At 40.1% G+C, this 26,735-nt stretch overlaps 5 protein-coding genes across 6 annotated transcripts; 2 read left to right on the forward strand and 3 right to left on the reverse strand.

Annotated features, from left to right (window-relative positions):
• Positions 1–331: 331 nt before the first annotated feature.
• taf5 (TAF5 RNA polymerase II, TATA box binding protein (TBP)-associated factor) lies at positions 332–4,321 on the forward strand. Its single transcript, XM_033969377.2, has 11 exons — positions 332–751; positions 1,018–1,246; positions 1,328–1,643; positions 1,730–1,893; positions 2,103–2,238; positions 2,321–2,441; positions 2,864–2,993; positions 3,107–3,271; positions 3,346–3,523; positions 3,606–3,783; positions 3,858–4,321. The coding sequence occupies exons 1-11, from the start codon at positions 334–336 to the stop codon at positions 4,070–4,072; spliced, it is 2,250 nt and encodes a 749-aa protein (XP_033825268.1). The 5' UTR covers positions 332–333; the 3' UTR covers positions 4,073–4,321.
• On the reverse strand, positions 4,313–5,197 carry atp5md (ATP synthase membrane subunit k). The gene is made up of 4 exons (XM_033969639.2): positions 5,107–5,197; positions 4,665–4,763; positions 4,491–4,584; positions 4,313–4,425 (listed from the first exon to the last, which is right to left on the reverse strand). Exons 2-3 carry the CDS (start codon positions 4,749–4,751, stop codon positions 4,498–4,500), a joined length of 174 nt encoding a protein of 57 aa, XP_033825530.1. The 5' UTR covers positions 4,752–4,763; positions 5,107–5,197; the 3' UTR covers positions 4,313–4,425; positions 4,491–4,497.
• A 177-nt stretch (positions 5,198–5,374) lies between these two features.
• pdcd11 (programmed cell death 11) lies at positions 5,375–15,743 on the forward strand. Its single transcript, XM_033969354.2, is given in 36 exon segments — positions 5,375–5,566; positions 5,671–5,817; positions 5,895–6,065; positions 6,142–6,303; positions 6,368–6,488; positions 6,584–6,759; positions 7,180–7,287; positions 7,359–7,518; positions 7,521–7,570; positions 7,653–7,777; positions 7,852–7,912; positions 7,999–8,145; positions 8,230–8,481; positions 8,553–8,678; positions 8,806–9,000; positions 9,098–9,268; positions 9,341–9,554; positions 10,220–10,369; positions 10,450–10,562; positions 10,631–11,127; positions 11,204–11,266; positions 11,344–11,437; positions 11,536–11,625; positions 11,701–11,803; positions 11,877–12,051; positions 12,140–12,196; positions 12,275–12,397; positions 12,521–12,643; positions 13,252–13,414; positions 13,621–13,743; positions 13,826–13,966; positions 14,028–14,278; positions 14,562–14,730; positions 14,810–14,963; positions 15,041–15,206; positions 15,305–15,743. Coding segments are annotated over 36 exon segments (5,415 nt in total). The 5' UTR covers positions 5,375–5,464; the 3' UTR covers positions 15,477–15,743.
• On the reverse strand, positions 15,737–22,377 carry zgc:175214 (uncharacterized protein LOC557610 homolog). Of its 2 annotated transcripts, none has more exons than XM_055223274.1 (6): positions 21,094–22,377; positions 19,171–19,324; positions 17,975–18,017; positions 17,418–17,459; positions 16,980–17,062; positions 15,737–16,578 (listed from the first exon to the last, which is right to left on the reverse strand). In XM_055223274.1, exons 1-6 carry the CDS (start codon positions 21,116–21,118, stop codon positions 16,458–16,460), a joined length of 468 nt encoding a protein of 155 aa, XP_055079249.1. In that variant the 5' UTR covers positions 21,119–22,377; the 3' UTR covers positions 15,737–16,457. The 2 variants fall into 2 exon arrangements, with proteins under 2 accessions (XP_055079249.1, XP_055079228.1); XM_055223253.1 differs by lacking the exon at positions 21,094–22,377 and adding an exon at positions 20,713–20,764.
• On the reverse strand, positions 22,282–26,249 carry LOC117373482 (calcium homeostasis modulator protein 1). Its single transcript, XM_033969530.2, has 4 exons — positions 26,144–26,249; positions 25,144–25,717; positions 23,467–24,016; positions 22,282–22,385 (listed from the first exon to the last, which is right to left on the reverse strand). The coding sequence occupies exons 2-3, from the start codon at positions 25,696–25,698 to the stop codon at positions 23,510–23,512; spliced, it is 1,062 nt and encodes a 353-aa protein (XP_033825421.1). The 5' UTR covers positions 25,699–25,717; positions 26,144–26,249; the 3' UTR covers positions 22,282–22,385; positions 23,467–23,509.
• Positions 26,250–26,735: the final 486 nt, after the last annotated feature.

The raw sequence follows: 26,735 nt of genomic DNA on the forward strand, positions 1-26,735 counted from the left end.
TCTCTGATTGGTTTACGCTGCGCGTCAAACGCAAAAGTTCAGCTTTTTCAACTCTGGCGTCTGACGGTTGACAGAGCGCGTCTAAAGCGCTTGGACGCTGTGGACGCGCTTTGTTCTGTTAATAAATATTATTTTGCATAAAAATAAAACTTAGCATGGGACAGACACGTAAAGTTTAATTCAATTATAGTTTCTAAATTAAAGCTTTGTTTTGCAGCCAAAAAAGGCGGGGCTCTAAGTCGCGCTTCTGTAGTATCGTCCAATCAGCTACGTGAATCTTGCGCGGTCGGCGTTCCTTTTTGTTCTTTCGCACATGCGCAATTCATTTTTAAAATGGCGGCCGTACAAGGTGGTCTGGTGGACTCAGAGGAAGAGAAGGACATAAAAACAGATCCATCCACTGATGTATGTGGAAATAGCAATAATGCAAACGACACGAAACCCGTGTCCAACTCGCCCGGGACTAATGCTGCTTCTGGATCCACCAAACCCTCCGCAGGGACCGTGGAGGAGCAGCAGACCCTGCTTGCAGTTCTGCAATTCCTCAGAAAGAGCAACTTGAGCGAGTCCGTCGAGATTTTACGCCGTGAAGCTGGTTTACCTGAAGATCTATTGGACCTTAAAGGTGCTGATGGTTCTGCTACCGGCTCCGGTGGAGCTGCAGCCGGAGCGGGGCTTGAAGGAGGGGATGTGAGCTCTCTGCTCAGCCGGGTGACCGTGGCTGCGTCCGGAGTCCAGGCGCCAACAAAAGGTCCGAAACTTCTGCCCTTTCCACTGGACCTAGGCTTTAATCTGTCGACACATGGGACTCTTTCTCTTAGTGACATGCAACATTACTTACCATTATATAAAAAATGCTATACATTTGTATTAACATAGATTTTCTAACGCAGGCTACAGCCTTAGTACAACTATTTTAAATACTGTTTTAACATCAACCATTGAATTGTTTGTATTGAAGTTGATATACTACAGTCTTTTAACAATCTTGTAATTATTTCCTCTCATTTTCTTTAGCTACAAGTGATGATCAGCCTGATGTGAGTGTTGTCCTATCGGCCTACAACCAACAAGGAGACCCAACTTTATATGAGGTTTACTACAGTGACCTTAAAAAGTTTATAGAAACGGTTTTGGACTGTCACCGAGCAGAGCTATCCCAAGTCTTTTATCCACTATTTGTTCATATGTATCTGGAGCTGGTGTACAACAACCATGAAAATGAGGCCAAGTCGTTTTTTCAAAGGTAGATGAACTCATTTTTGTTTTAATTACATTCAGGATGCGAAGAGATGTAATCACCTTAATGTGTTGTTTTGTATTTCAGGTTTAGCGGGGATCAGGAGTGTTATTATGAAAATGACCTCAGAGTTTTATCCAGTCTGAGCAAAAGAGAGCACATGAAGGGGAATGAGACGCTACTGGACTTTCGCACCAGCAAGTTTGTTCTGCGCATTTCCCGCGACTCGTACCAGCTTTTGAAAAGACACCTGCAGGAGCGACAAAACAACCAAATCTGGAATATCATCCAGGAGCATCTTTACATTGATATCTTTGATGGCATGCCACGTAGCAAGAGTCAAATTGATGCCATGTCTGGTAGCTTGGCTGGTGAGGCAAAACGAGATGCCAATAAGTCCAAGGTAAACTCCTAAAATATATCCTGACTTTCTTTATAGTCTGAATGAATTTGACTCAAGATATTCATATTTCAATTCAAATGCAACAGGTGTATTATGGACTACTGAAGGAACCAGAAATTGAACTACCTCTTGATGATGAAGACGAGGAGGCTGAAAATGAAGAGGGGAAACCCAAGAAAAAGAAACCCAAGAAGGATAGTTTGGGGTCCAAGAGCAAAAAGCAGGACCCAAATGCACCCACACAAACAAGGTGAAACAGTTTTGCCACAGTCTGTTTGACATTATTATTATTATTGTTGTTGTTGTTTTTAAATCTCAAGTGCTTCATGATTCTATGAATAGTGCTCTGTGCTGTTTGTTATGTGCTACGATGCCACCTGCTGCCCTCTCCAGAGTTAACAATTTTCAGGGAAGTTTATAGTTGATTATAGTTACTGATTATTGTTTCTGTTTTTTCAGGATACCTTTGCCAGAGCTTAAGGACTCAGACAAATTGGACAAGATCATGTACATGAAAGAGTCCACTAAAAGAATTCGGCTTGGACCAGAAACACTTCCTTCCATTTGCTTTTATTCATTTCTTAATGCATATCAGGTAACAGTATAAGAAAATATGACCAAAAAACTTCCAAAACTAAAACCTCTGTGACATATAATTTCCTGGTTTATTCGCACAGGGTCTGACTGCAGTGGACTTCACAGATGACTCCAGTTTAATCGCGGGTGGCTTTGCTGACTCTACAGTACGTGTGTGGAGTGTCACACCAAAGAAGCTCCGCAAAGTCAAGTCTGCAGCAGGTATGCTTACTCTTGCAGTTTAATTGCTCTATGTCAGGGGTGTCCAAACTAAAGCCCGGGGGCCAAATGCGGCCCTCAGACCAATTTTTTATTGGCCCCTAAGCCTCCTGCTGAACTGGCCCAATTGATCATAAGCAGTACTTTTAACAACAAATTAAACTATTTCTACCACTATAACCTCAAACATCACATTGCATTGTAATAGAGACCTAAAATTAATGTATTTCAAGACTTATTAATATGCAGTGGCTCCGTCAAAGCTGCGTTTAAAGAACCGCGCTGCATTGATCACCGGTCTGTGGCCCTCCGCTTCGAATATGTTTTGAGATGTGGCTCTCGATAAAAAAAGTTTGGGCACCTCTGCTCTATGTAATATCTGATTGTTTGAGCAAGCATTCTTAAACATATATTTTTATCATTAGAGTTAAACCTGATTGACAAGGAGTCAGACGACGTGCTGGAGAGGATCATGGATGAAAAAACTGCCAGTGAATCCAAGATCCTTTACGGACACAGCGGCCCAGTGTATGGGATCAGCTTCAGTCCAGACAGGTACACACCAAAGTTTCATATCGCAATTATCGGGTTTACTCTTAATCAAATACATCACTGACCACAGTGCCCAGAGTTCCTGTTAAATAATAACCTTGTTATACATATTTCAGAAATTATCTTTTGTCAAGTTCTGAGGATGGTACGATCAGACTGTGGAGTCTTCTAACATTTACATGTCTGGTTGGCTATAAAGGCCATAACTACCCAGTGTGGGATACTCAGTTTTCTCCTCATGGGTATTACTTTATCTCTGGAGGACATGACAGAGTAGCTCGGCAAGTACTTTTGAAATATTTTGGTTTGTAATGCTGTCTGACCTGAAATAGTAACATGTCTGTTTGATGTGCAGTTTGTGGGCAACAGACCACTACCAGCCCCTGAGGATATTTGCTGGTCACTTGGCAGATGTCACATGCACACGCTTCCACCCAAACTCTAATTATGTGGTCACTGGGTCATCTGACCGCACAATTCGTCTTTGGGATGTGCTAAATGGAAACTGTGTTAGAATTTTTACTGGACACAAGGTGAAGGACCCCCATGATTTAGTTAATTTAATTTGTAGTTTAGTGTACTCAAATTCACATAAATCAACTTTCTATTTTTCAGGGACCTATTCATGCACTTGCTTTTTCCCCAAATGGGAAGTTTCTCGCTTCGGGAGCAACAGATGGTCGAGTTCTTCTTTGGGACATTGGTCATGGAATCATGGTGGGAGAGTTAAAAGGTCACACTGACACCATCTATTCACTACGATTTAGCCGGGATGGAGAGATCCTTGCATCAGGTGAGTGTTTTCTTTCACCCCAGTGACGTAAAAAAAATGTCAATACAGCTTTAACACCCAATGTTTGTGTTTAGGATCTATGGATAATACGGTTCGCCTCTGGGACTCAATGAAAGCGTTTGATGATCTAGAGACAGATGATTTCACAGCTACTACAGGACACATCCATCTGCAAGATAACTCCCAAGAACTCTTGCTTGGCACATACACAACCAAATCTACACCAGTAATTCACCTTCACTTCTCAAGAAGAAATCTGCTGCTTGCTGCAGGAGCCTATAATCCTTAAAGACACTGTCTAAAACACATTCAAAGCCTGAAAATAAGCAGCTATTACCCAATACGTGGTCTCCAGACAGACATTTAAGCTGTAAAATCAAATATGAGAACTTGACTAATGTGAAAAGATGGCAGGACTATTGTAGGTTTTAAGTGCCATGATAAGGAATGTTTTTAAAATGTATACTGCCATGAGTACAGCTAACAAGACAAATGTTTTATAATGAAACAGTACTGTAAATAAAAGGTGTTTTCTATGTTTTACCATAAATGTTCTTTATTAACAACAAAACCATACAGCGAGAATTTGTTACAAGCACGGCCAGCTGCTTCCTCCATGACTGGAAATGATCAGACAGGTCCCTGTGAAATAAAGAGGGATTAGAGCAGGAATAGATCACTTGAAACAAAGTCTGCAATAATGTTACCTTCATACTACTTTTCTGCAACTGCCTTCTTTTTAGGTTTCAGTTTGAAAAAAAGGCCAATTCCTAATAGTGTAGCATATGTTGCCAAAACACACTGAGGAAAAAACAAAACATTGTGTACAATTTTATGTTGATGAATATCTAATGAAGATATTAGTACAGAACAAAACTTACATTCCTCCTTCCAACAATAGTGTATGAATTGAAGTACTTTGCAATCCCGGTAAATTGATGGTGGCTTCCTGCATCGTGCCCTCCCATGATGAATTGGACCTAGTAGTACAAGAAAATTGAGATGACAATAATAATATAATAATTTAAAAAAACTTGGTTTGGGCATACAATTTCAGTCATAATGATCAATTTTTACCACTTATGATAGGGTAATATGACACTTTACATTCGGTTTTCATTCGGATTTCTTTCATTTCGTTTGAAGGAACCCAGTGTACAAGTTTAACAAACACGTTAGCTCATTACATCGATGTTAGCCGAGCTCCTGTCAGGCGATTTGATAAACGCAACGTTATTCTTCACAAATGACTAGCGTTACCTTCTTGTAGCTTTGTTTTTGATTAAAGATGGTAAAAATATAAGTGCAAGTGAAAAACCTTACCTTTGACACACGACCCCGGCGCAAAGCGAACAAGACAGTGCCCTTCAACAGAGGCTGCAATGCTAAAGTAAAACAGGAAGTCCCGCCTACCAAAAAGGTCACTAAAGCTCTGCCGCTATTGGCCCAAACGCTTGTCAATCACAAAAGTACACCCATTTACCGAGCAACTACAAATTCAATTGGCTTTTAAAATGTCCATCATTTTTTACTTGCTCGTGATTGGACAGTTATTCAACCTCCCCTCTACAGCTTTCCTTCCGGCATCATGGTGTGTACCTAAAACATGTGAGAGGGATATCCACGTTTGTGAGACAAAGATAATTTCTTTTTTAATTTACGATTCAACTTTACGAAATCTATGGCATCAATGGAGGAAGACTTTCCTCGGGGAGGAATAGTCAAAAAACCCACAGAAAGTCAAATTGTGGTTCAAAGATCAGAAGTAGACAATCTCTTTCAGGTAAGCTGCATAAACTTTCACACAGACGCAAACTGTTTACTGCTTAAACTCTATGACCACTAGCATGTTTACCAGTAACTCACTAATTTACTATTCTTCTGCAGTCAAGTGAGCGCACAGAAACAAAAAAAAGGAAAGGTGCTGGCAAAGACGATGGAAAAAAGGTCAAAAAGACAAATACTGGTAAAGGCCAAGAAAAGGCTTTGATGCTCAATGCGACCGGCAATAATGTTGAGATACTGCATGTCAAGGTAAGATGGTCTTTAGCGTTACTAATGGAGGAGCATCTCTTGAATGTCCAACTATATGTTTTGACTATTTATTTCAGAATGTGAAGGAGGGCATGCTATTCCTGGGTTGTGTGAAAGAGGTAACAGATTTTGAAGTAACAGTGAGTCTGACCGGTGGGATTCAAGGTTTCCTCGGCATTAAAAACATAAGTGATTCATACACCAAGTTACTCACTGAGCACATCAACTCAGATGAACCTGAAACGGAGGTAAAATTACATTTTTAACATGTATTATTTATTACTTTACATATTGCTAAAAAATTTTTTTTTTTTTTATCAATAGGAGTTTTTCTCTTTACCGCATCTCTTCATCCCTGGCATGGTTATCAGATGTGTTGTAGCCAAAATAGATTTAACTAAAAGGGGATCATTTAGCATTCAGCTTTCTGTCAATCCCAAAATGGTCAACAAGTCACTCTCCTCAAGCTCTTTAAAAACTGGCATGGTAGGTTAAAAGACACCTCCTTAAAATTATGAAAAATGTTACATATTTTGTATTTCCTTAACAGGTTTTGAGTGGATGTGTAGAGAGTGTAGAGGACCATGGATATGTTATCGACATCGGTGTCTCGGGCAGTAAAGCCTTCCTTCCTAAAAATGCAGTAAAAGACATAAAGAACTGTTCTGAAGGTCTGGCCGGGGGAGAAAAACCCTAAAATACTTTTAACTACAGTACATTAGTGGACTGCTTCAAAATAATGTGTAATGTGCTTGCTTTTACACAGACTTACACGTGGGCCAGTATGTGACATCACTAGTGGAGAAAGTCAAAAATGATGGCCGTATTGTGCAGCTTTCTGTCAGCCCTAAAACCCTCGCTCAGGCATTCGCTGGCTATGACCAAGGCTGGACCCTCACAAACATACTGCCTGGTCTTCTGGTCAACGCAACCATTAAAAAGGTAAAAGGATGTACCACATTCAGAATACTCATCCTTGTCTGATCTGGAAGTTAAGCACAGTTGTGTTGTTACTGGGATGGGAGACTGCAGGGAATACCTGGTGCTAGAGTGGGACAGTAGTGGCTCTAGTGAATACTTTTATGTCCTTAAGTAAGGTCACCCGCCTTGCCCATGTATATATGAATGTAGTGTGTGCGTGATTGGGTGGTGGTGGTGGTAAGGGTTGATGGCGTAGATTGATAACGTCACTTCTGTCGGTCTACTCCAGGGCAGCTGTGATTACAATTGCAGCCTACCACCTCCAAGTAGTATGGAGTGAATGAACAATGCCATGTATAACGCTTTGCGTTATTGTCATAGACATTTATATGCATGTAGTTATAATTTGCTATTAATGATGATAATTAACTTTGTTTCCAGGTCACCAAACATGGACTATTTCTGAAGTTTCTGTCTAACTTTAGTGGTCAGGTAGACTTTCTTCACCTGGAGCCAGAAAAGGCATCAAACTACAAGGAAGGAGATGAGGTGGAGTACAGAAAATGTATTACAATTCATTGAAGTTTCATATAAAAATAACCCTTTTGTTTGGGGTTCAGGTGCGCGCCTGTGTTTTGTATGTGGATCCAACCACTCGTTTGATAGGATTGAGCCTTCGTAACTACCTTGTTGTACCTGGGACCCGGGTTGATACAGGCCATCCAGGAGGTATACAGATTGGTCAAGTTGTGAAGAACTGCAAGATGACAGCTCTGCATCACGCACAGGAGGCATATTGGAGTTGCCAGACAATATGCAAGCATTTGTCCATGTAAGTTGGACAGAAATTTGACATTAAAATATTATAGACATTCTGAAAATGTGGAAATATTCTGCTTTCATTAATATAACAGAAATACCACATGAAAGAACATAATGCTTTAGCCAATGAGAACAAAATGCTGGCCAAGGCTGAGCACACCTGCAGGATACTGGATTTTTGCCTGATAGACCAGATCTATTGTGCCTCTTTACGCGAGTATGCTTTTCTTATAGTAGTTCATTTAAATAATATACTCCTCCAGGTCTATTGACTTTTCTCTGTGTTCTTAGGAGTGTAATTGAGAAGCCATTTTTTAGATATCATGACATTCATCCTGGTCAGATTGTTGAGGTAACAAAACTAGAGAGTTTCTTTTTTCTCTTTTCACATGTAATTTTAAGACATATTTTACATTTACTTCTACCTTTTGTTTCCAGGGGACAGTGTCAGTACTGTTCGACTATGGAATGATTGTCCATCTTTCGGACAACATTAAAGGCCTGGTACCTCGGACCCATCTATCTGACATTGTGCTGAAGAATCCAGAGAAGAAGTATATGGAGGGCATGAAAGTGAAATGTCGGGTTGGTGCAGTTTGGTACTATACATAAGGCTCATCGTGCTGCTCTAACAGGTTTCTATATCACCTGTTACACTCTTTGTTGTAGGTGTTATCTGTAGATCCAGAAAACAAAAAACTATCTCTGACCAGAAAAAAGGCTTTGATTGAAAGCTCCTTGCCTCTGTTCCTGAGCTTTGCTGATGCCCGCCCAGGTCGTGTGTCACATGGTTATATTGTGTGCATCAAACATTTTGGCTGCATTGTTCGTTTCTACAACAATGTTAAAGGACTTGTGCCACTAAATGAGCTCAGCTCTGAAGCCATTGTCAGCCCTGAGGAGTTCTTCTATGTTGGACAGGTTTGGATATCCATGTGAGAAGAGCCATTGAGAAGTATTGCATTCCTCATGTAACACTTGTTTTTATTCAGGTTTGTAAGACCAAAGTTCTTCAATGTGACCCTGAGAAAGAGAAATTGTTGCTTTCGTTTAAAGCTGCGGTGGAGGGAAATTTGGAAGAACCTCTCAAATCTGACTATGAATGTGATGTTGGAAAGGTAACAGTGTCTATATAAAAATATAAATCTCCTATATACAGTATATGCTTAATACACAAAATCTTGCACTTAACGATTCATTTTTAACTCATTTAATTTGAATTGTCATGTTTGGTGTGTGTTTTAGAAAGTGGATGTGCGGGTGCTGAAGAAGCTTGACAGCGGTTTTGAAGTTGCCATTTTGCCTAATGAAATCCCTGCTGTGCTGCCCACATTGCACCTCACCGATCACTTGTCCAATGCCCCTTTGCTGTGGCAGAGTCTGCAGAAGGGAGACACCATCTCCAACCTTGTTTGTTTCTACAAGAACAAACAGAATATTGTATCCTTGATCTACTTTACTGACTACTAGCTTATATTTTATAGGTTGCCTTTACTTTTAATATGTTAATTTTATTTTCCTCAGCACATTATTTTAGACACTAACCAAGAAACCAACTATAAAATGGGCTATAGAAGAGGGAATTTTAGCTGAAGATTTCTCAAAGATAACTGTGGGGATGCAGCTATATGGTTGGATCAAGAACATTATGGCCTATGGTGTCTTTGTTGAGTTCCCTTATGGCCTTGTTGGCCTTTCACCCAAATCTGTATGTCAAACAACACATTTGTCTTTTTCACACAAGAGTTCCATATCATAACTTTTATGCTTCACTTTCAAGGCCATGGCAGATAAGTTTATTGCGGATGCAACCACAGCCTTTGAGCTTGGTCAGACTGTGATTGCCAAAGTAACAAACATAGACAAGGAAAAGCTGCGTTTTTTGGTCACACTGAAGATGTCCGAGGTCATCTCACCTGTGGGAAACCAACAGACCAGTCTCACCAATGGTCTGCAGGAGAGATGGGCTGTGACTGAAATGTTGTCCATGAGAGGTAAATATTTTAACACAAAAAAGCTGTTTAATTTTTGTGTGTGTGCACACTGCCTGGCCAAAAGAAGTCACCACCTGGATTTAACTAAGCAAATGGGTACAAGCCTATAGGTATGAGTCAGGTCTAGGTTCAACAACAGTATATGCCCAAAGAGTGAGGTCAGCTGACTGAATATACTGAATGACCAGGTTATTCCATCAATGGATTTTTTTTCTTCCCTGATGGCACAGGCATATTCCAAGATGACAATGCCAGGATTCAGCAGGGTCACATTGTGAAAGTGTGGTTCAGGGAGCATGAGACATCATTTTCACACATGGATTAGCCACCAGAGTCCAGACCTTAACCCCATTGATAATCTTTGGGATGTGCTGGAGAAGGCTTTGTGCAGCGTCAGACTCAACCATCATCAATGCAACATCTTGGTGAAACATGTATGCAACACTGGATGGAAATAAATCTTGTGACATTGCAGAAGCTTATCGAAACAATACCACAGCGAATGCGTACCGTGATCAAAAGCTAAAGGCGGCCCAGCCAAATATTAGAGTGTTTTTTTGGTGGCAACTTTTTTTGGCCAGGCGTGTGTGTGTGTATATTGTGTATGTATGTGTATATATATAAATTACTTAATATACATTTTTTGTATTGTCTTAATCATCTAGAAAATGGCAATTTACAAGATCAGCTATTTAACCTAAGCATTGGGCAAAAGGTGAAGCTGACTGTGAATTCTGTGGAGGACACCCATGCTACCTTTAAATCAGATGAGCTAATTGGTGCAACAATAATTGCCACCAAGAACCATTTTATTGGTATGAAGTAGATTGTAGTTCATTTGCAAAAAAACCCAAAACTGTTTGTTATAATAATTTACATTATTTTTTTTTATCAGGTCTAAAATTATTACCTGGACAAAAAGTGACAGCTGTTGTACTTTTTGTGAACGTCTTATCTGCTGTTGTCCACGTCTCCACCCTCTCTAGGCTAGTGTCAAAGAAGAAATCTGTGAGTTGTTTTTTTCAAAATCACAGCAATCCATTACAATTGTTTTTACATGTCCATCTTTTTTCCAGTTAATTGAAGGTTCAAAATATGAAGCAATGGTGCAGTTTGTTGAAAAAGACTTTGCTGTCATCTCATTGGGGGACACGGCACAAATGACGATCATACAAACTCGCAGCCATTTAAATGAAGTCATTCTTGATTCAGAGAAACTGAAGCCTGGAATGACTTTCCATGCTGAGGTGATTGATCCCACCTGTGAGGCATTGCAAGGGCTCCCCCTAGTGTCTTGGGAGCAAAAGCCAGTCAAGCGTCAGCGCACTACCTCTGAGACCCAAATGGCAACAAAGGGGAACTGTTTTGGAGATATTGTGCGTGGTACAGTGCGTTCAGTGAAGCCTACAAATATTCAGCTCACACTGGAGAATGGAGTTATGGGCAGTGTGCATGTGTCTGAAATGTTGGAGCTGGACAAGATTGGACTGGGGTCTTTCCCTACATCCTTCATTAAAGTGGGCAGTACGGTCACTGCCAGAGTCATAGGAGGAAGAGAGATCTCAAGCCATAGGCATGTACCAACTTCAGTACATTTTAGACAAAACTAAACTGACAAAACTAAACATTTCATCTTATGTGTTTGACAGATTTCTGCCCTTTTCACATCCAAAGTTCAAATTCAATTTCCCTGAGCTCACACTTATTCCAAGGTAAGCATACATTTAACTTCATCTTTTAAATATGCCAGATAGTGCACCTGAATGTACATTTTATCTTTATTTTACAGCAAACTTGAAGCCAGTGATTTCAAACCAGTGATGGCTAAGGAAAAACTTGGCAGCTATACTGTTGGGGAAGAGATCACATGCTTTGTATCAAAGGTGAGTTGAGCACTGCCTTATTTTACTTTTTCCAGTAGTGTGACAATTTACTTATAGGAGATGTATTTGTAAGATGTACTTTTAAATATTATCTCTAGTATCATCCAGACAAGAAGTCACTGGAAATTACAACAGATCCTAATATCACAGGAACGGTTGAACTTCTTGCCATGATCACTGACCTGAAGGTACAGTGAGTAAATAGCCAAATGCATCTGATGCAGTTGAAATAAATGGGAGCATAACATAAACCTTAATTTTAGGATGCTGGTCACCCAGAGAAACTGTACAAACTTGGCCAAGCTATTCAAGCAAAGGTTGTAGATGTGAGCTCCAAACCGCAGCGATTTGTGTTGTCGCTCACAGGTAGGGTGAGCTCTCAATCCACACTTTTAAATGGTGAAAATTGTTATTTTTACTGGTTTGCCTTTGTTTTCAGGAACATATAAACTTGAGAAGGACAATGTCTGTGTGGGAGTGGTGACAAATGTGCAGCCCTATGGTCTCCAGGTCAGACTTCCGTTTGGGGGCTCAGGAACAGTGGCTATTACTGATCTGTCAGATGCCTACAAACCCAACGCTTTTGATGCCTACAGGAAAGACCAGCTCATCAAGTCCGTGAATGATGGCCACTATAACTTAATTGCACTTTGTAATTATGCATCGCATAAAACTAAATTACTTTTCAAACTTTCTTGTAAGGTGTTACCTTCTGGGATGTGAAGATGGCAAATGGCATTTGTCTTTACGTCAGTCAAGGTAGGAAAAGACAGACCGTAAATTGGACACTGAAAAATTTGGCGGGATGTATTTACAATTTTATTTTTCCTTTTTCAGAATAAATCCAGGGCAGGCAAAAACCGTGAAGGACACTGAGGTCTTATCTTTGGACAGTTTGAAATGTGGACAGCTCATTAGGGGCTATGTCAAAGCCGTCATTGAACAGGGGGTTTTCATCCAGTAAGCTCTACATTTTTTTTCATAGAGTTGTTATATATAAAATTGTTTTTTGTACTTGACAACACATATCTCATATTTATGTGTTGATGTTTTTACTGTAACTTTGTTCATTATCATGTACAGGTTGTCCAGAAGAATCACAGCAAGAGCACAATTTCAGAAGTCCACACAGTACTTTATCTCCAGCCACAAGATACTTGCAAATCATCTGCCTCCTAACACGCTTCTCACAACCAAAATTATCAGGTAAAAGGGAAAGGATGCGTTTTGGTTTTTTTTTTTTTGTGTTTGTGTCTACTATATAGTTACAGTCTATGACACCTGTGGATAATTGTTATAATTAGTTTCATTTTTACAAGTTGTCTGACTTTTGCGTTAGAAAACTGCAGTGTCGAAAGGGAGCTGACGTAAATGTCATCACAGATGTGTGTCAGACTCTCAACCTCCAATACCTACACTCTTAAGCAAATTTTACAGTTTTAAGATTTTGTCATAAAACACATGAGAAAAATTAATCCAATCATACAACTAAATACTTAGTTTTTACTGAACATTGAGATATCAGATTTTTTGAGTTATAAGACTATTAAAATAGCATATAAACAGTAAAATCATCTGATTTCTGTCAGTCTGCAGTTTGCATGAGTTTTAAGTCATTTTAAATGTCTAGAAACCAGAATTATAATCAGGCCAGTGATACTCAAAGGAGCATTAGCTCTTGTATCAGTTGTAATTTTTCCTCTTGCATTTTGCTTGTTTTGATGTAAGGTCTATCAGAGATCAATGTTGTCCTTATGCATTTTCCATACTTAGCTTCCATACTTAGCTGCAGCTGTGTCTTCTCTTATCCGCAGTATTGACCAAAAAGAGGAGTTAGTCGACCTCTCTTTGCTCCCAGTGGACACTGGGAAGCCAGATGTCCTTCCCGAATCTCTGGATCTGCCACTGCGGCTCGTGGGAGAGGAGAAGAAGAAACATGATATGAAGAGAAAACACAAACTGTCAGAGACTCAGCAGGTAAAACACTTAACTGGAATTCTTTGTATTTTCCAGCAACATTCATGTTTATGTCTGGCTCAAGGTAAATGCAGCACTATTTATAAGATGCTGATATTAAAGCTAAAAATATGCATTTTTTTTTGTCTAATAATAAATAATAAATGCACCATGGTTAACTCTTTCCTCCTTGACAATATTTTTTCCTTTATATTCCCTTGTTGTAGAAAGAGGTTCCAACTAAAAAGAAAAAGTCCAAAAAAGCTAAAATGGATGACAGTGACAGTGGTGTGGAAGTGTTTTTCAGAGAGGAGGAATTTGAAGAAAAGACCGAACCTGCTCCTGCGAGTGTAAATGTTTTTTTCAAAACAAAATGTGCAATAGTAGAGAGATTATATTTGGTGATTGATATTTTATTTTCTGATTTAATAGGCTAAATCTTCTGCTGGACAAACCAGGTTACAAGTGTCAGGAGGATTTTCTTGGGATATTGGGCTTAGCTCCCTGAAGCCAGTCTCTGTGGCTCAAGATGGGGATTCCAGTGATGGAGAACACCATGATAGTAGCAGCAAAGTAAGGGCAAACATTTCAAAAATAATTATACCAATAGATGTTTTTAAAATAAATATGTTAGCCCCAGAAAAAGACACGGCATGAGCTGGAGCAGGAGAAGAAAGAAGCTGAGAAAGCCTTGGTGAAGAGAGAGCTGGAGCTCATGGACCCAAACCTGAGGCCTGAGGATGACGCTGCGTTTGAGCGTCTGTTGTTGGCTTCACCAAACAGCTCTCTGCTCTGGCTGCAGTACATGGCCCATCATCTACAGGCTACACAGATCGAACAGGCGCGCACTGTGGCCGAGAGGGCTCTCAAAACAATCTCATTCAGGTATACTGTATTTACTGAGAAACATCTTCAGCATTTTGTGCCACCGTACATTGAATTGGAATGCAGACATTCAACTGTACATGGCCTGTAGGTTTTTCTTATACAGCAACATCTGGACATCCTAGACCAAAAGAAGACAGTTGATCATATTGAACCCATTTCAGATGACATCATTAACATTATTGTGTACTAAATGTCATGTTGTTAGATTAAAGTAAATTTCAACAATCCAGGCCTAACTAATTATGATCATGTTTAAATGGCTGTATGCATATATTTTTAGGGAGGAACAGGAGAAGCTGAATGTCTGGGTGGCCCTACTTAATCTGGAGAACATGTATGGCACAGCGGAGAGCCTGAAGAAAGTCTTTGAGCGGGCACTGCAGTTCTGTGAGCCCATGCCTGTTTACCAGCAGTTAGCAGACATCTACACTAAGTCTGACAAGACCAAGGTCCACTCTGTAATTTATGTTATCAATATTCATTTAGATAATGTCCAGTAGACTATAACAGTGCCTTGTTTGTGTCCAGGAGGCTGAGGTGCTTTATAAAACTATGGTTAAAAAGTTTCGTCAGAACAAAGATGTGTGGCTGAGCTATGGGACCTTTTTGCTTCAACAAGGACAGAGTGGTGCTGCCAGTGCTCTCTTACAGAGGGCGCTCAAGAGTCTGCCTTCCAAAGACAGTAAGCAAATTATGTCTTATTCTTTTTGTATAATTTGTTTGAATGTGTTTATGTAAACTTGTTGCCCTTTGTTTCAGGTGTGGATGTGATTGCTAAGTTTGCTCAGCTGGAGTTTCGTTACGGTGACATGGAAAAAGGTCACGCCATGTTTGACAAAGTGCTGACCAGCTACCCAAAACGCACTGACCTCTGGTCAGTTTTCATTGATCTTACGGTCAAACATGGATCCCAGAAGGAAGTCAGGTTAGCTCAAAATGTTTTTGTTGATCTGGTAATGAACAGAAAATAATAAGATACAAAATCATAAATATCAATAACTATTTTGTGTGTGTCTCTCCTAGGGCACTCTTTGACCGTGTGATCCACCTGAGTGTATCTATGAAGAAAATTAAGTTCTTCTTCAAGCGTTATCTGGAATATGAAAAGAAACATGGCACCCCTCAGAGCATCCAGAAAGTCAAAGAAAAAGCCATGGAGTTTGTGGAATCTAAAGGCACAGAAGCAGCCAGCTGAAGACCAGTCACTTTGGACTGTATACAATATACTGCTGACCAGCAAGAACTGCACAAAGTGATACATTTGATCATATTAACTCAACTACATCAACTGTAAACATTTTCAGACGCTTCATATGACAAAACTGTTGAATTATATATATGAACATTGTGGGTTGGAAAAAAAGTGATGTGATGTTTTTTTAATGAACTTATGAAAAAATATATCAAATTGTGTAACCTGATTGATAAACTGCCTTGTAAATAAACCCAACACAATTACAATACAATACGTAACATTTTATTTAAAAGCAACAAATACAAAATAACAATATATAGGGACACATTACGTACAATACATACAGGCAAGACTAGGTTTGCTATCAGTCTTTTTAAGGAAAGGGCCTGGGACACAATCTGTAACATTACGGTTGGGTTTTACTAGTTGTGATCCCGCTGGTCTCGGATTGGGTCAGTTCGGAGGCTGTAGCCGACTCTGATTGCATGATTGTTGCACCTACATTGGCAGTACTTAATGTGTGGCACAGCGTTAAAGTGAAGGACATGGTTGTGCTGGCTGTTTATTGGTAACACTCCTGAGATATTAGAGGTATCCATACTGTCTCTGTAATTAGAGTGTCCTAACCCCTGGCAATTCTGTCCTAATCGTCCCATGACTAGCAATGGTTCTCCTGCTTTTTCTAAATGTGGCTCCTTTCCTTTTTGTTTTATATTGGTGAACAGTGCAACATGGAAGTAGAACTAGGAGCATTTTGTCATGAAAACATCCTATTTATCTACCCACTTCCTGACCGCGTCATTTTGTCTCAATTCCACAGTATAGGCATATTGCTCAAGGTCGGTAGCAAACTGGCTAAACTGGATCATTATCAATAATTCCTGTCTTTAAATAGACCATGGTTCTTCGTTGACTGTAGTGTTTTGAATATGTGTATATTATCCACAGAGGAGGGCAGTAGTGCACCCTCTACAGTTCAATTCACACCTCCTCTGGGTCCAAGGGGCCCTCAGCACCCTGCGGAGCGTCCGTGTGCAGCCGCATAATGGGCTTGTTACACATGGGGCACACACTGCGGATCTCCAGCCATTTAAGGAGGCACCTGCAGATACAAAAATGTGTGTTCGTTAGACCCTGTTTAGTAGTCAGAATAGGGCTGTGCAATGAATTTAATTTTAATCAAGATCGAGAGTCAGTAATTTCTGGCTGTCACTTATAAGTTTAGGTCTTTTTAATTGAGGGCCAGTCCTCTCAAATGTATTCGGGTTGGAGCAGAGAACAGACTTAATGGATTTTTTATGGCAATTATTAAAGGTCTGTATTGTTTAGGTTCAGTAAATCTATATTGAAAATCATATTTAAATAAAATCAAATCGGAAATTGTGATTGAACATTGATCTTGACTATTAAATACACAGTTATATGGACTTTATATTTACTTTATAAGGCGGAAATAACACTTTGTAATAATCTTCACTGCCTCTCGGTTCATTCAGTACTCACTTCTTGTGAAATGCATGTGAGCATGGACACACTCCCAGTTCATCTCTGGTTCTAAACTCTTCCAGACACACTGCACAAGTTTGCTGGAGGAAAAAGAGCAATCATTTTGTTACTATTACAAATTACAAAATATGCAAGTTCAATAAAATTACTACAGGCCATTTGATTTGATTTTCAGGAAGTAGTACTCCAGGGATGTACATAAGTGTATGCATACTGTCATATAGTTTGTTCTGATGTATGTGTAGTATATGATGCTAATTATGTCCAATTTGTACAAAAACTACACTGACGCAGTAGGCAACTGTATCATATAGATGGAAAAATAGGCCCAAATAGCAGACTTTAGAAGGTCTCTCCCACATTCAGCATACAAGTACTTATATGCACCACTTTCACTAACTTAAATAAAATATAGTATCACTGTGAGTGACTTACTCCAAGAAGGCTCAGTTTCTTACTTGCTCCCTTTAGCACCACCTAGAGGAGATACAGAAGAGAATAATGAGTGATTTCAATGGGAGGTCATGTGAATGTGAACAATGTGTCAGCAATATTGTCTTGGAAAAATTTATGGTACATGGTGAATCACTTCAAATGCAGTTGGTGCCCTCAAGTGAAATTAGCAGTGTCAGTTGGTTGTACTTTGTTTTCTTTCTTATGGGTAATGTCTCATGTAAGAAAGTATATTAACCTTGTCCAAAACCTTGTCATCCCAAAGCACAAGCAAAGCACTGCCGCTCGATAGTAAACTGTAGCGTAGTAGGTGATAGTACACACAGATCGAGTCAAGGTCATCTATAAACAGCAGTTAGGTTTAGCACACTAACAGAGTGACATGACATATAGTATTTATATCCAGCCTGGAGAGCCACACTGACATGTTCAGACTCGATGAGAGAGAGGGACGAAGACTAAAGAGAGAGGGAACGAGAGAGAGGGAGAGAGAGAGAAAAATACATTTGGGGGAGGGAGGAGGGGCTGTAGGGACTCACCTCATTGTAGCTAAACTGTTCTCTAGTTCCTTGTTGTTTCAACCTAACAAACACACACACAAAATAGATTTAGAAATCGTTATCACGCTCAAGTGTTCATGGAGATTTTTCATGCACATGGCATGTTTCTGAAAAAAGGTTTTTCATGCTCTAGCACCTGACACGTTTGTAAAGGTTCAGTCATTATTCATTTTTTTATTAATTTAAAACATCTTTAAAGTCCCTTTATTACTTTTCTGGTGGGGGTGACACTTTTTGTAAATACCCCTGTTATCATGCCTGTAATGTTACATTTATTCATTTTGTACTAAATGTGCACTGATAAAATGTATTTGCTTAAAGTTTAAAGTTTGTAGACATAGGCATTATAGTGAAAATTGCTTCAAATAAGCACTTATTAGTATTGCAAATGTTTTATGTTCTACTAACACAGTAATGCATCTACTGTTTTCAGTGCATTTCTAACCCTTCTAACCCCTGACTTGCTATTTATTGTTGTTGCAGCATTCTCATTAATACAATTTAGCCTATAATTTTCTCACGGAGAGATCGATGAAGAAAGCAGCAATAAATCTTGTCAGTCCAAACAGTTCTATAAATCACTCTTTTTATATTTGGCACATTTAGAGTGCTATTTGGAGAAGCTGATCTAGTTACTACTATATCTTCCATTCACAAAACACCTTCTTGCCATTTTGCAGTAAGGTCACATTTCCTGCTCAGCTTCCTGCTCGTTTCTATAGTATATCCTGTGTCTGTTTCTCTTCTGCCTAAATAACACATTTTCCCATAAAGCTGTTTGATTATAACCAAAATGATATTCACGATTGTTTGGCTCAAAATTGAAAGCACATTTCAGAATTCCTCTGAAAAAGAGATTGTTAACCTCAGCAGGGCAATCCTGGTTAAATAAAGATCAAGAAAATTCTAAAACTCAGTATTTTAATAGTAATGTTTGGTGACATGCTTTGGTCCAATTTCTAAGGGCCAGAACAATTACACAATTACACATTTCAAGAACAATTACACATTCTCAGCAGAGGTTATAACAGAAAGAAATTCATTGTATTTTTGATGACAACGTTTTGTACACAAGTAGAGCGATTTAAACCCTGACCATGAATGTGATTAATTGTACAGCCCTACTTTCCCACCACCCACAGTCCACACTACCTGGTGGTCACATGCCTCCTCACCTGAACAGGTAGCAGCAGAAGATGAGGCTGAGCATGAAGACGAAGAGGCCAATGCCCAGCACAATGACATAGACATTGAGCGGGAGGTGGTAGATGTCCGACGTCATGCTGCAGTAGTGTTCAGAGCGCTGAATACCCAAAGCACAGAGGCACCCTGCCATGTGCACACACAAGACACAAACACAACGTCAACTGCTGAAGCTCACTCTACACCTCACTGTTGACACTTTTACTTATGTTTGTTAGCTTTTTGTTTGCCACCTATTTTGTCCTGTTACAAGAAAGACATGATGTATTTCAGTATTACTTAAGTTTAGGAACCACATATTAATAACGAGCACACTAAGTAGATAATTTGTTAGTGTTAATAAAGTACCCATTAATGTTTTATTCTGAAGTGTACTTAACAACTACGTAGGCAATTACTATTTTCTCCATTAATACTCTTCATCTTCATATGGATGTTATTGGAAATGGTCTTAACAGTTGTATTTCTATGCATTAATAAGTGCTTTATAAACAAAACCTGAATATGTGGTCCCTAAACTAGAGTCTTACCGATATTTCATCATTTTGGACATTTGTATAGTTTGTGTGTGTGTGTCAATGCAACACTATAGACATACAATAAATTTTATTACTGTAAGTCTGATCGTTTTCTTATTAAACTACTAAACTACTACATGTTGATTTTACTAGCTTCAAAAAGCTAAAAAAAACAGTGCTGTTCCATGTTTTCATACTGTCAACTATAAAACTGATTCTCCCTGATTAACCCTCGTCTTGAAATTTTAAGTCACAGCCTCTACATTTTTTAAGAATATACATCATAACAGAACCCAAATAAACAAAGGCACACTACTATTGAGTAACAAGGCACTTCTAAAGCCAAGAATTGAGTTAATAAGTCGCCAAAGTTACTAAAAGTTGCTAAGAATTTACTTAAATCATTTAGTCTTCTTCAATTTTCTTGGCTAAACAGTGTGTTTTTGTTTTAAATGTACAATCTTTTATCTAACAAGATGTAGTGTTAAATAAGCACATAGAAATCTTTCAGTGCTGTCATTTTGGTTTCTTTGAGGTGCCCCTGTCTCACTTGTGATGGGGTGATTATTCATATTTTCTTGAGGGGATTTAAATGGTAATGGCTGTTGTTTGGATCTATCCAGGGAGCTGTGAGTCGCACTGTGGTGGCAACTGCAGCTCTCATTGGGATGGGCGTTAATTGGCTGTGAACAAGGCAAACATCGAGGAGAGACTGAACTTCCGCCACACCACCATCTGTTCCTCTTGCCCTATAGGGGTAAAGGCTAGAGTGTGTACCCTTGGTGTGTGTGTGTGTGTGTATGGGGGATGGTGGGGATAGAAAGTGTGTCTGTCTGTCTGGATCTATGGTTAATGCAGAGTGCCCCCAGTGTCTTGCAGGTGGCAGGGGGTGGGGCATAATAATCAGCATAAACTCTGGGGACAGAAGGGCCATTTGGTGAGACAATAGCAGAGGAAGCCCCACTTCCACAGCCACACATGCTCCTATTAACTTACAACGAGGATGGTCTTTGCCAGCCCCTAAGCTTCTGTCTCTCATAAAGGGATGAATGGGATAACTGTGGGGGGTATGTGCTCTGTGGCTATTGGTATGGTATTGGAGAAAATAACACAAGAGGAAAATAACACAAGAGGAAAGACCTGTACTCATAAAAATATGTGTATTATTTGAGCTGGTTCCCAAAATCAACCATGACCTTGACTGTGCCTTATTTTAACTGTTTCCACCATAACACAAACAGAGGCCTTCACTCTCAGTATCATATATAATGCAGATACTTTTATCCACTATGAGCAGGAACTAAGTCTAGATATGAGACACAAGTGGCCTCCTGCTCTTGTGTATTTGGCAGACAGCAGAGAAATCCACTTACTTACCGTTACACCATTGGAATGGTTGCATGAAATTTGACTCCCAGGGCAGCAGCAGTCAATTCAGGCCCTGTCAGGAGAAAGTCTGGATGGAGGCCAAGCTCGTGGGCAGCCACTCCGGACACCGAACCTTCTGCAGTCCCCCTCAGCTGGATGACTCCTTTGTTTGGCTCACAGTCCCTTCAAAAACAGCCATCAAGATTTTCAGATTTGCTTCTGATTCCACAAATCCTCAGGCAGAGGAGGAGGAGGTGGTGGTTTTGAAGGATTTTTTTGTTGGCTCAGCACTCTTTACAGCCTCAACATTCCCAAATCTAGGATTAACCAGTCTGTGTTAAACATTGGGAGATTTGGGATTGAGGTTTTGAACCAGTTCTGGAGACCTCATGTGCTCCTGGGTCCCAGTGAGAATGATGTCATCAGCATGGAGACGAGGAAGAGACAAAGAAATCTTGTTGACTGGTGGTTGAGTGTTTTTTTTTGTTAGCTTCGCTGCATGTGTGCCATTCAACAACAACAACAGAATCTTGCTCAGTTCTTGCTCAGTTCACAACAAAAGAAGCTCCTTAGTGACAGGAAATACTTACATTTAGAGCAGAAAACAGGGCTCTTTGTATCCACTTTGTGATAGTGTCCCCTTGTTGTGCTCAATAACATTCACAGTTGGAGATGACAGTCCTCGTAGAATGATGGTAATTATCAGGCATTAGTCAGTGCTTTGTCTCGGCATCAAAGCAGCTTTTTTGACAAGGGATTTTCAGGTCTCATCCCCCTCTCGTCTCCTCTGTCTCCTCCCTCAGTCCTCTAATCTTGCAGGGGTTATTCCTCCACAGTGCAGAGGCCCACGATGCGCTTCCCTCGAAGGCCAGGCAAAGTGAGGACAGCTCCATGCAGTCAAACAACAGTCCCGGAGCTGTGGAGCTGGTATTCCGCTGGTCTCTGTTTGTATGTCAGTCACTGTGTATGACTAGGGAGGAGGGGGATCCTACTCTCCCTCTAACCATCTGCTCCTTCAATTGAGAAAAAAAAAAACAGGAGACAAAGGCAGTGTGTGTGCATGAGTGTGTTTGCGTGTTGAGCTCAGTCTCTCCCACCTCCAGCTGGCTTTGTCATGGCAGGCTTCCCTTCTTCCTCTTTCAGTCCATAATGGTGCTCAGGGAGAAAGCAGTTAGCCGTTTTTCCTTTCCACCCCTCGCTCTGCTCTGGGTTTGTAAACAGATCTGTGCTCATGTGACCAGCCGTTTTGCCTCGCAACTCTCCTCTCCCTCAGCCCTCCCTTGCTACCTCTGTCCTCCAATCTGTAGGCAGAAGGAGGGCAGAATGAGCCAGACGCTGACGAATGGGACTCCTGCAAGCATGTTGATGTGTATGTGCTGCTGTGCGAACACTCCTGCGCATGTATATGTGAGAGGGAGACAAGAGAGACAGAGAGCCGTGTGCATGACTGATGTCCTGACACCCAAAACAAAGCCATTCTGTGTAGTACAAGTCAGGGACCTTACAGGCCTTGTACTGCAGCTTGTCAGTTTGAAATGTCCTCCACAAGGCCAAGACATCTTTATACTGGAAAGGATCAGAGGGCTAGATATTGGACAGGTACACAAATAAGACAACTTTCGAAAAGAAAACATGGAAAATCCGAATCATGGACAAAGCTTTTGATATACACCCCCACACCAGCAGGCCCTGCTGCCAAATCAATGAGGCCGAGAGCAGCTGCTGGGCTCCTGGGCGAGTGAGAGACGGTCAAGGGGAGTGTTGCTCCACTAATCCCCAGAGGGAGGGAGAGGCTTCAGTGGGATCCATGCCATTTCACCCCCACCCACCTCTGCCTTTTCTATCTGTAATGACATTACTGCTGAACAGAGCAACAGCTGGATGGAACGCACAGGCACAAACAGGTTGACTTTATTTCACTGCGTGCACAGATGAGTGTTTTAAAATTCAGCTGATAGAGATACATGCTTATGTTGTCATTGTTGGCATGGGAAAATGGGGTTTTGGTGTGAGCATGCCCTCTTGTGAGCGCACAGTAGCAGCGCAGTCATGGACAAAAAACCCTTGCCTATTCCATAGTAAACATAGCATCAAAGTCCTTCACTTTCTCAGCCCATAAAAGGCAATTGCGTAGTGTGAAGTTGAACTATAATACAAATATTGACATTTCAGTCATGTACTGTTTATTTTTAACTGTCCAACAGTACAACAGATCAGCAGCTGATCTCTGTTTTGTGCTAATGTCACAGAGCAATAGCACATTTTGTGCTGCACCCAGAAATAAATATTGACAGCTTTCCACAGACTGCACATGGATTCCACATGCCGTGTGTAATAATCCCAACTTTACACTAAACTAAGTCTAAATAGTGTAAATTCCACCTGTAATTGTTTGGCAAATAAAGGGTAGTCTCTTTGTCGTCTCTCAAACCTTGCTGTAATACACAGCCCATTCTTTCTTCTCCACATCAGGGGTGTGTCCGTTCAAAAAGCCATTTGCTCCACCATTTGCATAGTCATTCACTCGTCCATTGCTTTGGGCATCCATTTTGTCCTTTCGGAGAGCCAGCGCTGGTTTACTAGTATGCCAATTCCACAAAACTTTATTCATATCTTCCTGAGCTCTGATACCCAGAAGTTTTTCTTCATCATCGACATTCTGTGCATTGTCATCATCATCCCTCCCATACATGCGGTTGTGGTGGAAGCTGCGCATCTCTCCACTGATGCTTTCAAAATACTGGTGAATACAAACTTTAGCAAAACTTTTGGCATGCTCCTTACAGGTCTCGTCAAACATCTTTCGCTCAATGTCGATGTAGTGAGACCAGTATTTAGTCTTGAGGAAAGCCGCCTGGGTGAAGCATGGTCGGATGCCCCGGATCAAGAAGGCCGTAAAGGTCATCATGAGCAGAAGCATCCACCCACAGGCCTGCAGAGAGAAAAAACATTATTACATACTATCACCTTTAACATGCCTGCATAAAAGACAAATTTGAGAATTATTATCAAAACTAGATGACAACTTTATGAACAAAACTTATGAGCTTATGTCATTGGCCCTGATAAAAGTATGGTATTAAGTAACAGTTTGTTGTTTTTCTAGTTCTGTCATAACATGCCATGTTGTAAGCAAAGGGTATGGCACTATGATCTAGCCCAGACATGCCTCAACTCAACTCCTAGGGGTAAAATATATCATTCAACTTGAGAATGCAAATTGTCAGTATATTTGTTAAACCATATGGGTTTCTGAATGCACAGTTGGGATGATAGGTACCAATAAAAGTGTGAAAAAAGCAATGTAACATTGTCCATTCTCTATTCTCTTACTCTTTTGTGGCTCTGTCATTATATATATGTATATGTATATATATATATATATAATATATATTATATATATATATATATATATATATATATATATATATATATATATATATATATATATATATATATATATATATATATATATATATATATATATATATATATATATATATATATATATATGTATATGTGTGTGGGTGTGTGCGTGGGGGTGTGTGTGCGGGGGTGGGTGTGTGGGTGGGTGTGTGTGCGTGGGTGTGTGTGTGTGTGTGTGGGGGGGGGGGGGGTGTATACTGGAGCAAATCAATGGTTTTGGATAAATCTGCTGGGACAGGGGAGACAGGGCTCAAAACTGGGACTATCCTGAGTAAGTAGGGACGTCTGGTCATTCTAGTTTAGAATGAAAGCAATGTTATCTTACTGTAACTCCAAACCTTAAGCTTATATAAACTAATTGACATTAGGAGTTAGGATATTGTGTTTTAGAGTTTTGTATTATGTTTTTAGGCGAGGTCTTTTAATCTGTGTTTTAGACCTGAGATAACATTTAGATTAGATGGAAAATAATTCTAGAATAAAGATGGACCAAGCTTTAGTGCAGTTTGCAAAGTTTCTCAATTGTGGTTTGTTCAAGGTTGAATATTTATTTCCTTGAATATTATTTTGATTTTTATGGTAGGTTTATGGGACCAACTCAAAAGAAGTTAAAGACAAGTGCACAGTGTGTACCTGTGAAATGCACTTCATGTACCGTGTCGCCACCATTCTGATTTCCTTATGTTGCTCAAAATACACATCGTCATCACACGGGATCCTGGCCAGAAGTTTTATTCGCTCTTCTTCGGACATCCCTCTGAACACACTGAAGTTCCCCAGTCTGTCGATATCGATGCTGGTACTAAATGCACAAAGGAAACTCCTCCCGTGCATAAGTGTGACTGAAAACCAGACCGCGGGCGCGATCAGGGACCTCTGTGTGATGGAGCAGAACATGTAGCGCAGGATGGTGGGGTCCTTCCTCCGGCTGCCCGTGGGCCTCCTCCACTCCTCCGCCAGCACAGACACATTATTATTCATCACAAAACCCAGTAGAAAGAACCATAAGGGCGGCACGAACAGTAGCCCCATGCTGTAGGCATAGTTATACTCGGGCATACAGGGGCAGCTGAACTCAAACACAGAGTACAGCTGCGCACTGGCCAGGGCCATGATGCCACAGATCCCGTTCATAAACGACTCCTGGTTGGACTGCAGGAACTGGAACATCATCCGGAATTTATCCATTTTGAGGAGGCAAACTAATCTAAAAGAAAGAAGCGAAACAAAAAAAAAAGCATCACTAAAACAGTAGAACGGTAGAATCTATAGGCCTAACCTGACAGGCTTATGGTGTCAAGTTCAGCCCCTTTACAAACTATTTCCATGGCCTAATACTGACTTACACTGATTTATTTCAGTTATCAACGTGTTAACAAATGAAATATCTTAACATGTCCCCACACATGTCAAATTCATAACAACATTAAAAAGTCTTTTGCATTGCTGATCTCCAGAAGTCAGAAACAGCATTGATTTGCATAAATGACTTAGCAAATTAATGAATATATAAATAAATTCATAAACTTAACACAAACCTGTATACATAGGCCAACTGGATTGTTTTATTAGTATCTGCTATAGGCTTATATATAAAACAGCTAATAGCAGCATAAATAACAACATAACTTACCTCTTTGTTGAAAAAGAAAATAATGAAGAAATTAAAATTAGATAATTTCTAATAAGATAAATGTATCAAGTCTGGAATCACTGCAGATCATTGTGGACTGGACTCCTGGGTTTCTCTCAAACTCTCTGTGATGTTCAAAGCTGACCACATCACGTCAGCAGCCCCTCCCTTCACAAGCACCTGCACTGTGATGTAGGCAACAAAAATACTATTAAGGACACTTTTACTTACGTAAAGCTAGAACCAAACACAATATCATATACAGGTATTTTATTTACCTGTTGTTTAAGTATTGTTTATTGTTTAAAGTTTTGTTTGTTAGTGTGACTATAGGGACCTATTGTGGCTGATCAATCTCAACATGCAAAACCACTCTGAAGACATTCAAATGTCTCTGGGCTGAAAATTTGTTTGATGGTGTTGTGTGAGAAGAGACTAGTAAATCTCTCAGGAAAATACTAAATGAATACAAAGTCTGCCGTATTTATGTAACTACTAACTGCAAGGGCTGAATGAGGCAAAGCTTGATAAACCAGTTAGAAGACCACGAGAAGAGGATAAAGGCCAGGACTCCAATGCTATTCATAGACCG

The sequence above is a fragment of the Periophthalmus magnuspinnatus genome, chromosome 1 (genome assembly GCF_009829125.3).
Source record: "Periophthalmus magnuspinnatus isolate fPerMag1 chromosome 1, fPerMag1.2.pri, whole genome shotgun sequence".
NCBI lineage: Eukaryota > Metazoa > Chordata > Actinopteri > Gobiiformes > Gobiidae > Periophthalmus > Periophthalmus magnuspinnatus.

Bases quoted from the DNA above. Each gene is read 5' to 3' on its own strand.
- atp5md (XM_033969639.2), bottom strand. From the start codon at position 4,751: ATGGGAGGGCACGATGCAGGAAGCCACCATCAATTTACCGGGATTGCA. The intron at 4,585-4,664 runs GTAAGTTTTGTT...TTTTTTCCTCAG, and splicing joins CTATTGTTGGAAGGAGGAAT to TGTGTTTTGGCAACATATGC.
- LOC117373482 (XM_033969530.2), bottom strand. From the start codon at position 25,698: ATGGATAAATTCCGGATGATGTTCCAGTTCCTGCAGTCCAACCAGGAG. The intron at 24,017-25,143 runs GTACACACTGTG...TTCTCTCTGCAG, and splicing joins ACATGAAGTGCATTTCACAG to GCCTGTGGGTGGATGCTTCT.
- zgc:175214 (XM_055223253.1), bottom strand. From the start codon at position 20,755: ATGAGAGACAGAAGCTTAGGGGCTGGCAAAGACCATCCTCGTT. The intron at 17,063-17,417 runs GTAAGTCACTCA...TTTTTCCTCCAG, and splicing joins AGAAACTGAGCCTTCTTGGA to CAAACTTGTGCAGTGTGTCT. The intron at 16,579-16,979 runs GTGAGTACTGAA...TTGTATCTGCAG, and splicing joins TCACATGCATTTCACAAGAA to GTGCCTCCTTAAATGGCTGG.
- taf5 (XM_033969377.2), top strand. From the start codon at position 334: ATGGCGGCCGTACAAGGTGGTCTGGTGGACTCAGAGGAAGAGAAGGAC. The intron at 2,239-2,320 runs GTAACAGTATAA...TTATTCGCACAG, and splicing joins CATTTCTTAATGCATATCAG to GGTCTGACTGCAGTGGACTT. The intron at 3,784-3,857 runs GTGAGTGTTTTC...GTTTGTGTTTAG, and splicing joins TGGAGAGATCCTTGCATCAG to GATCTATGGATAATACGGTT.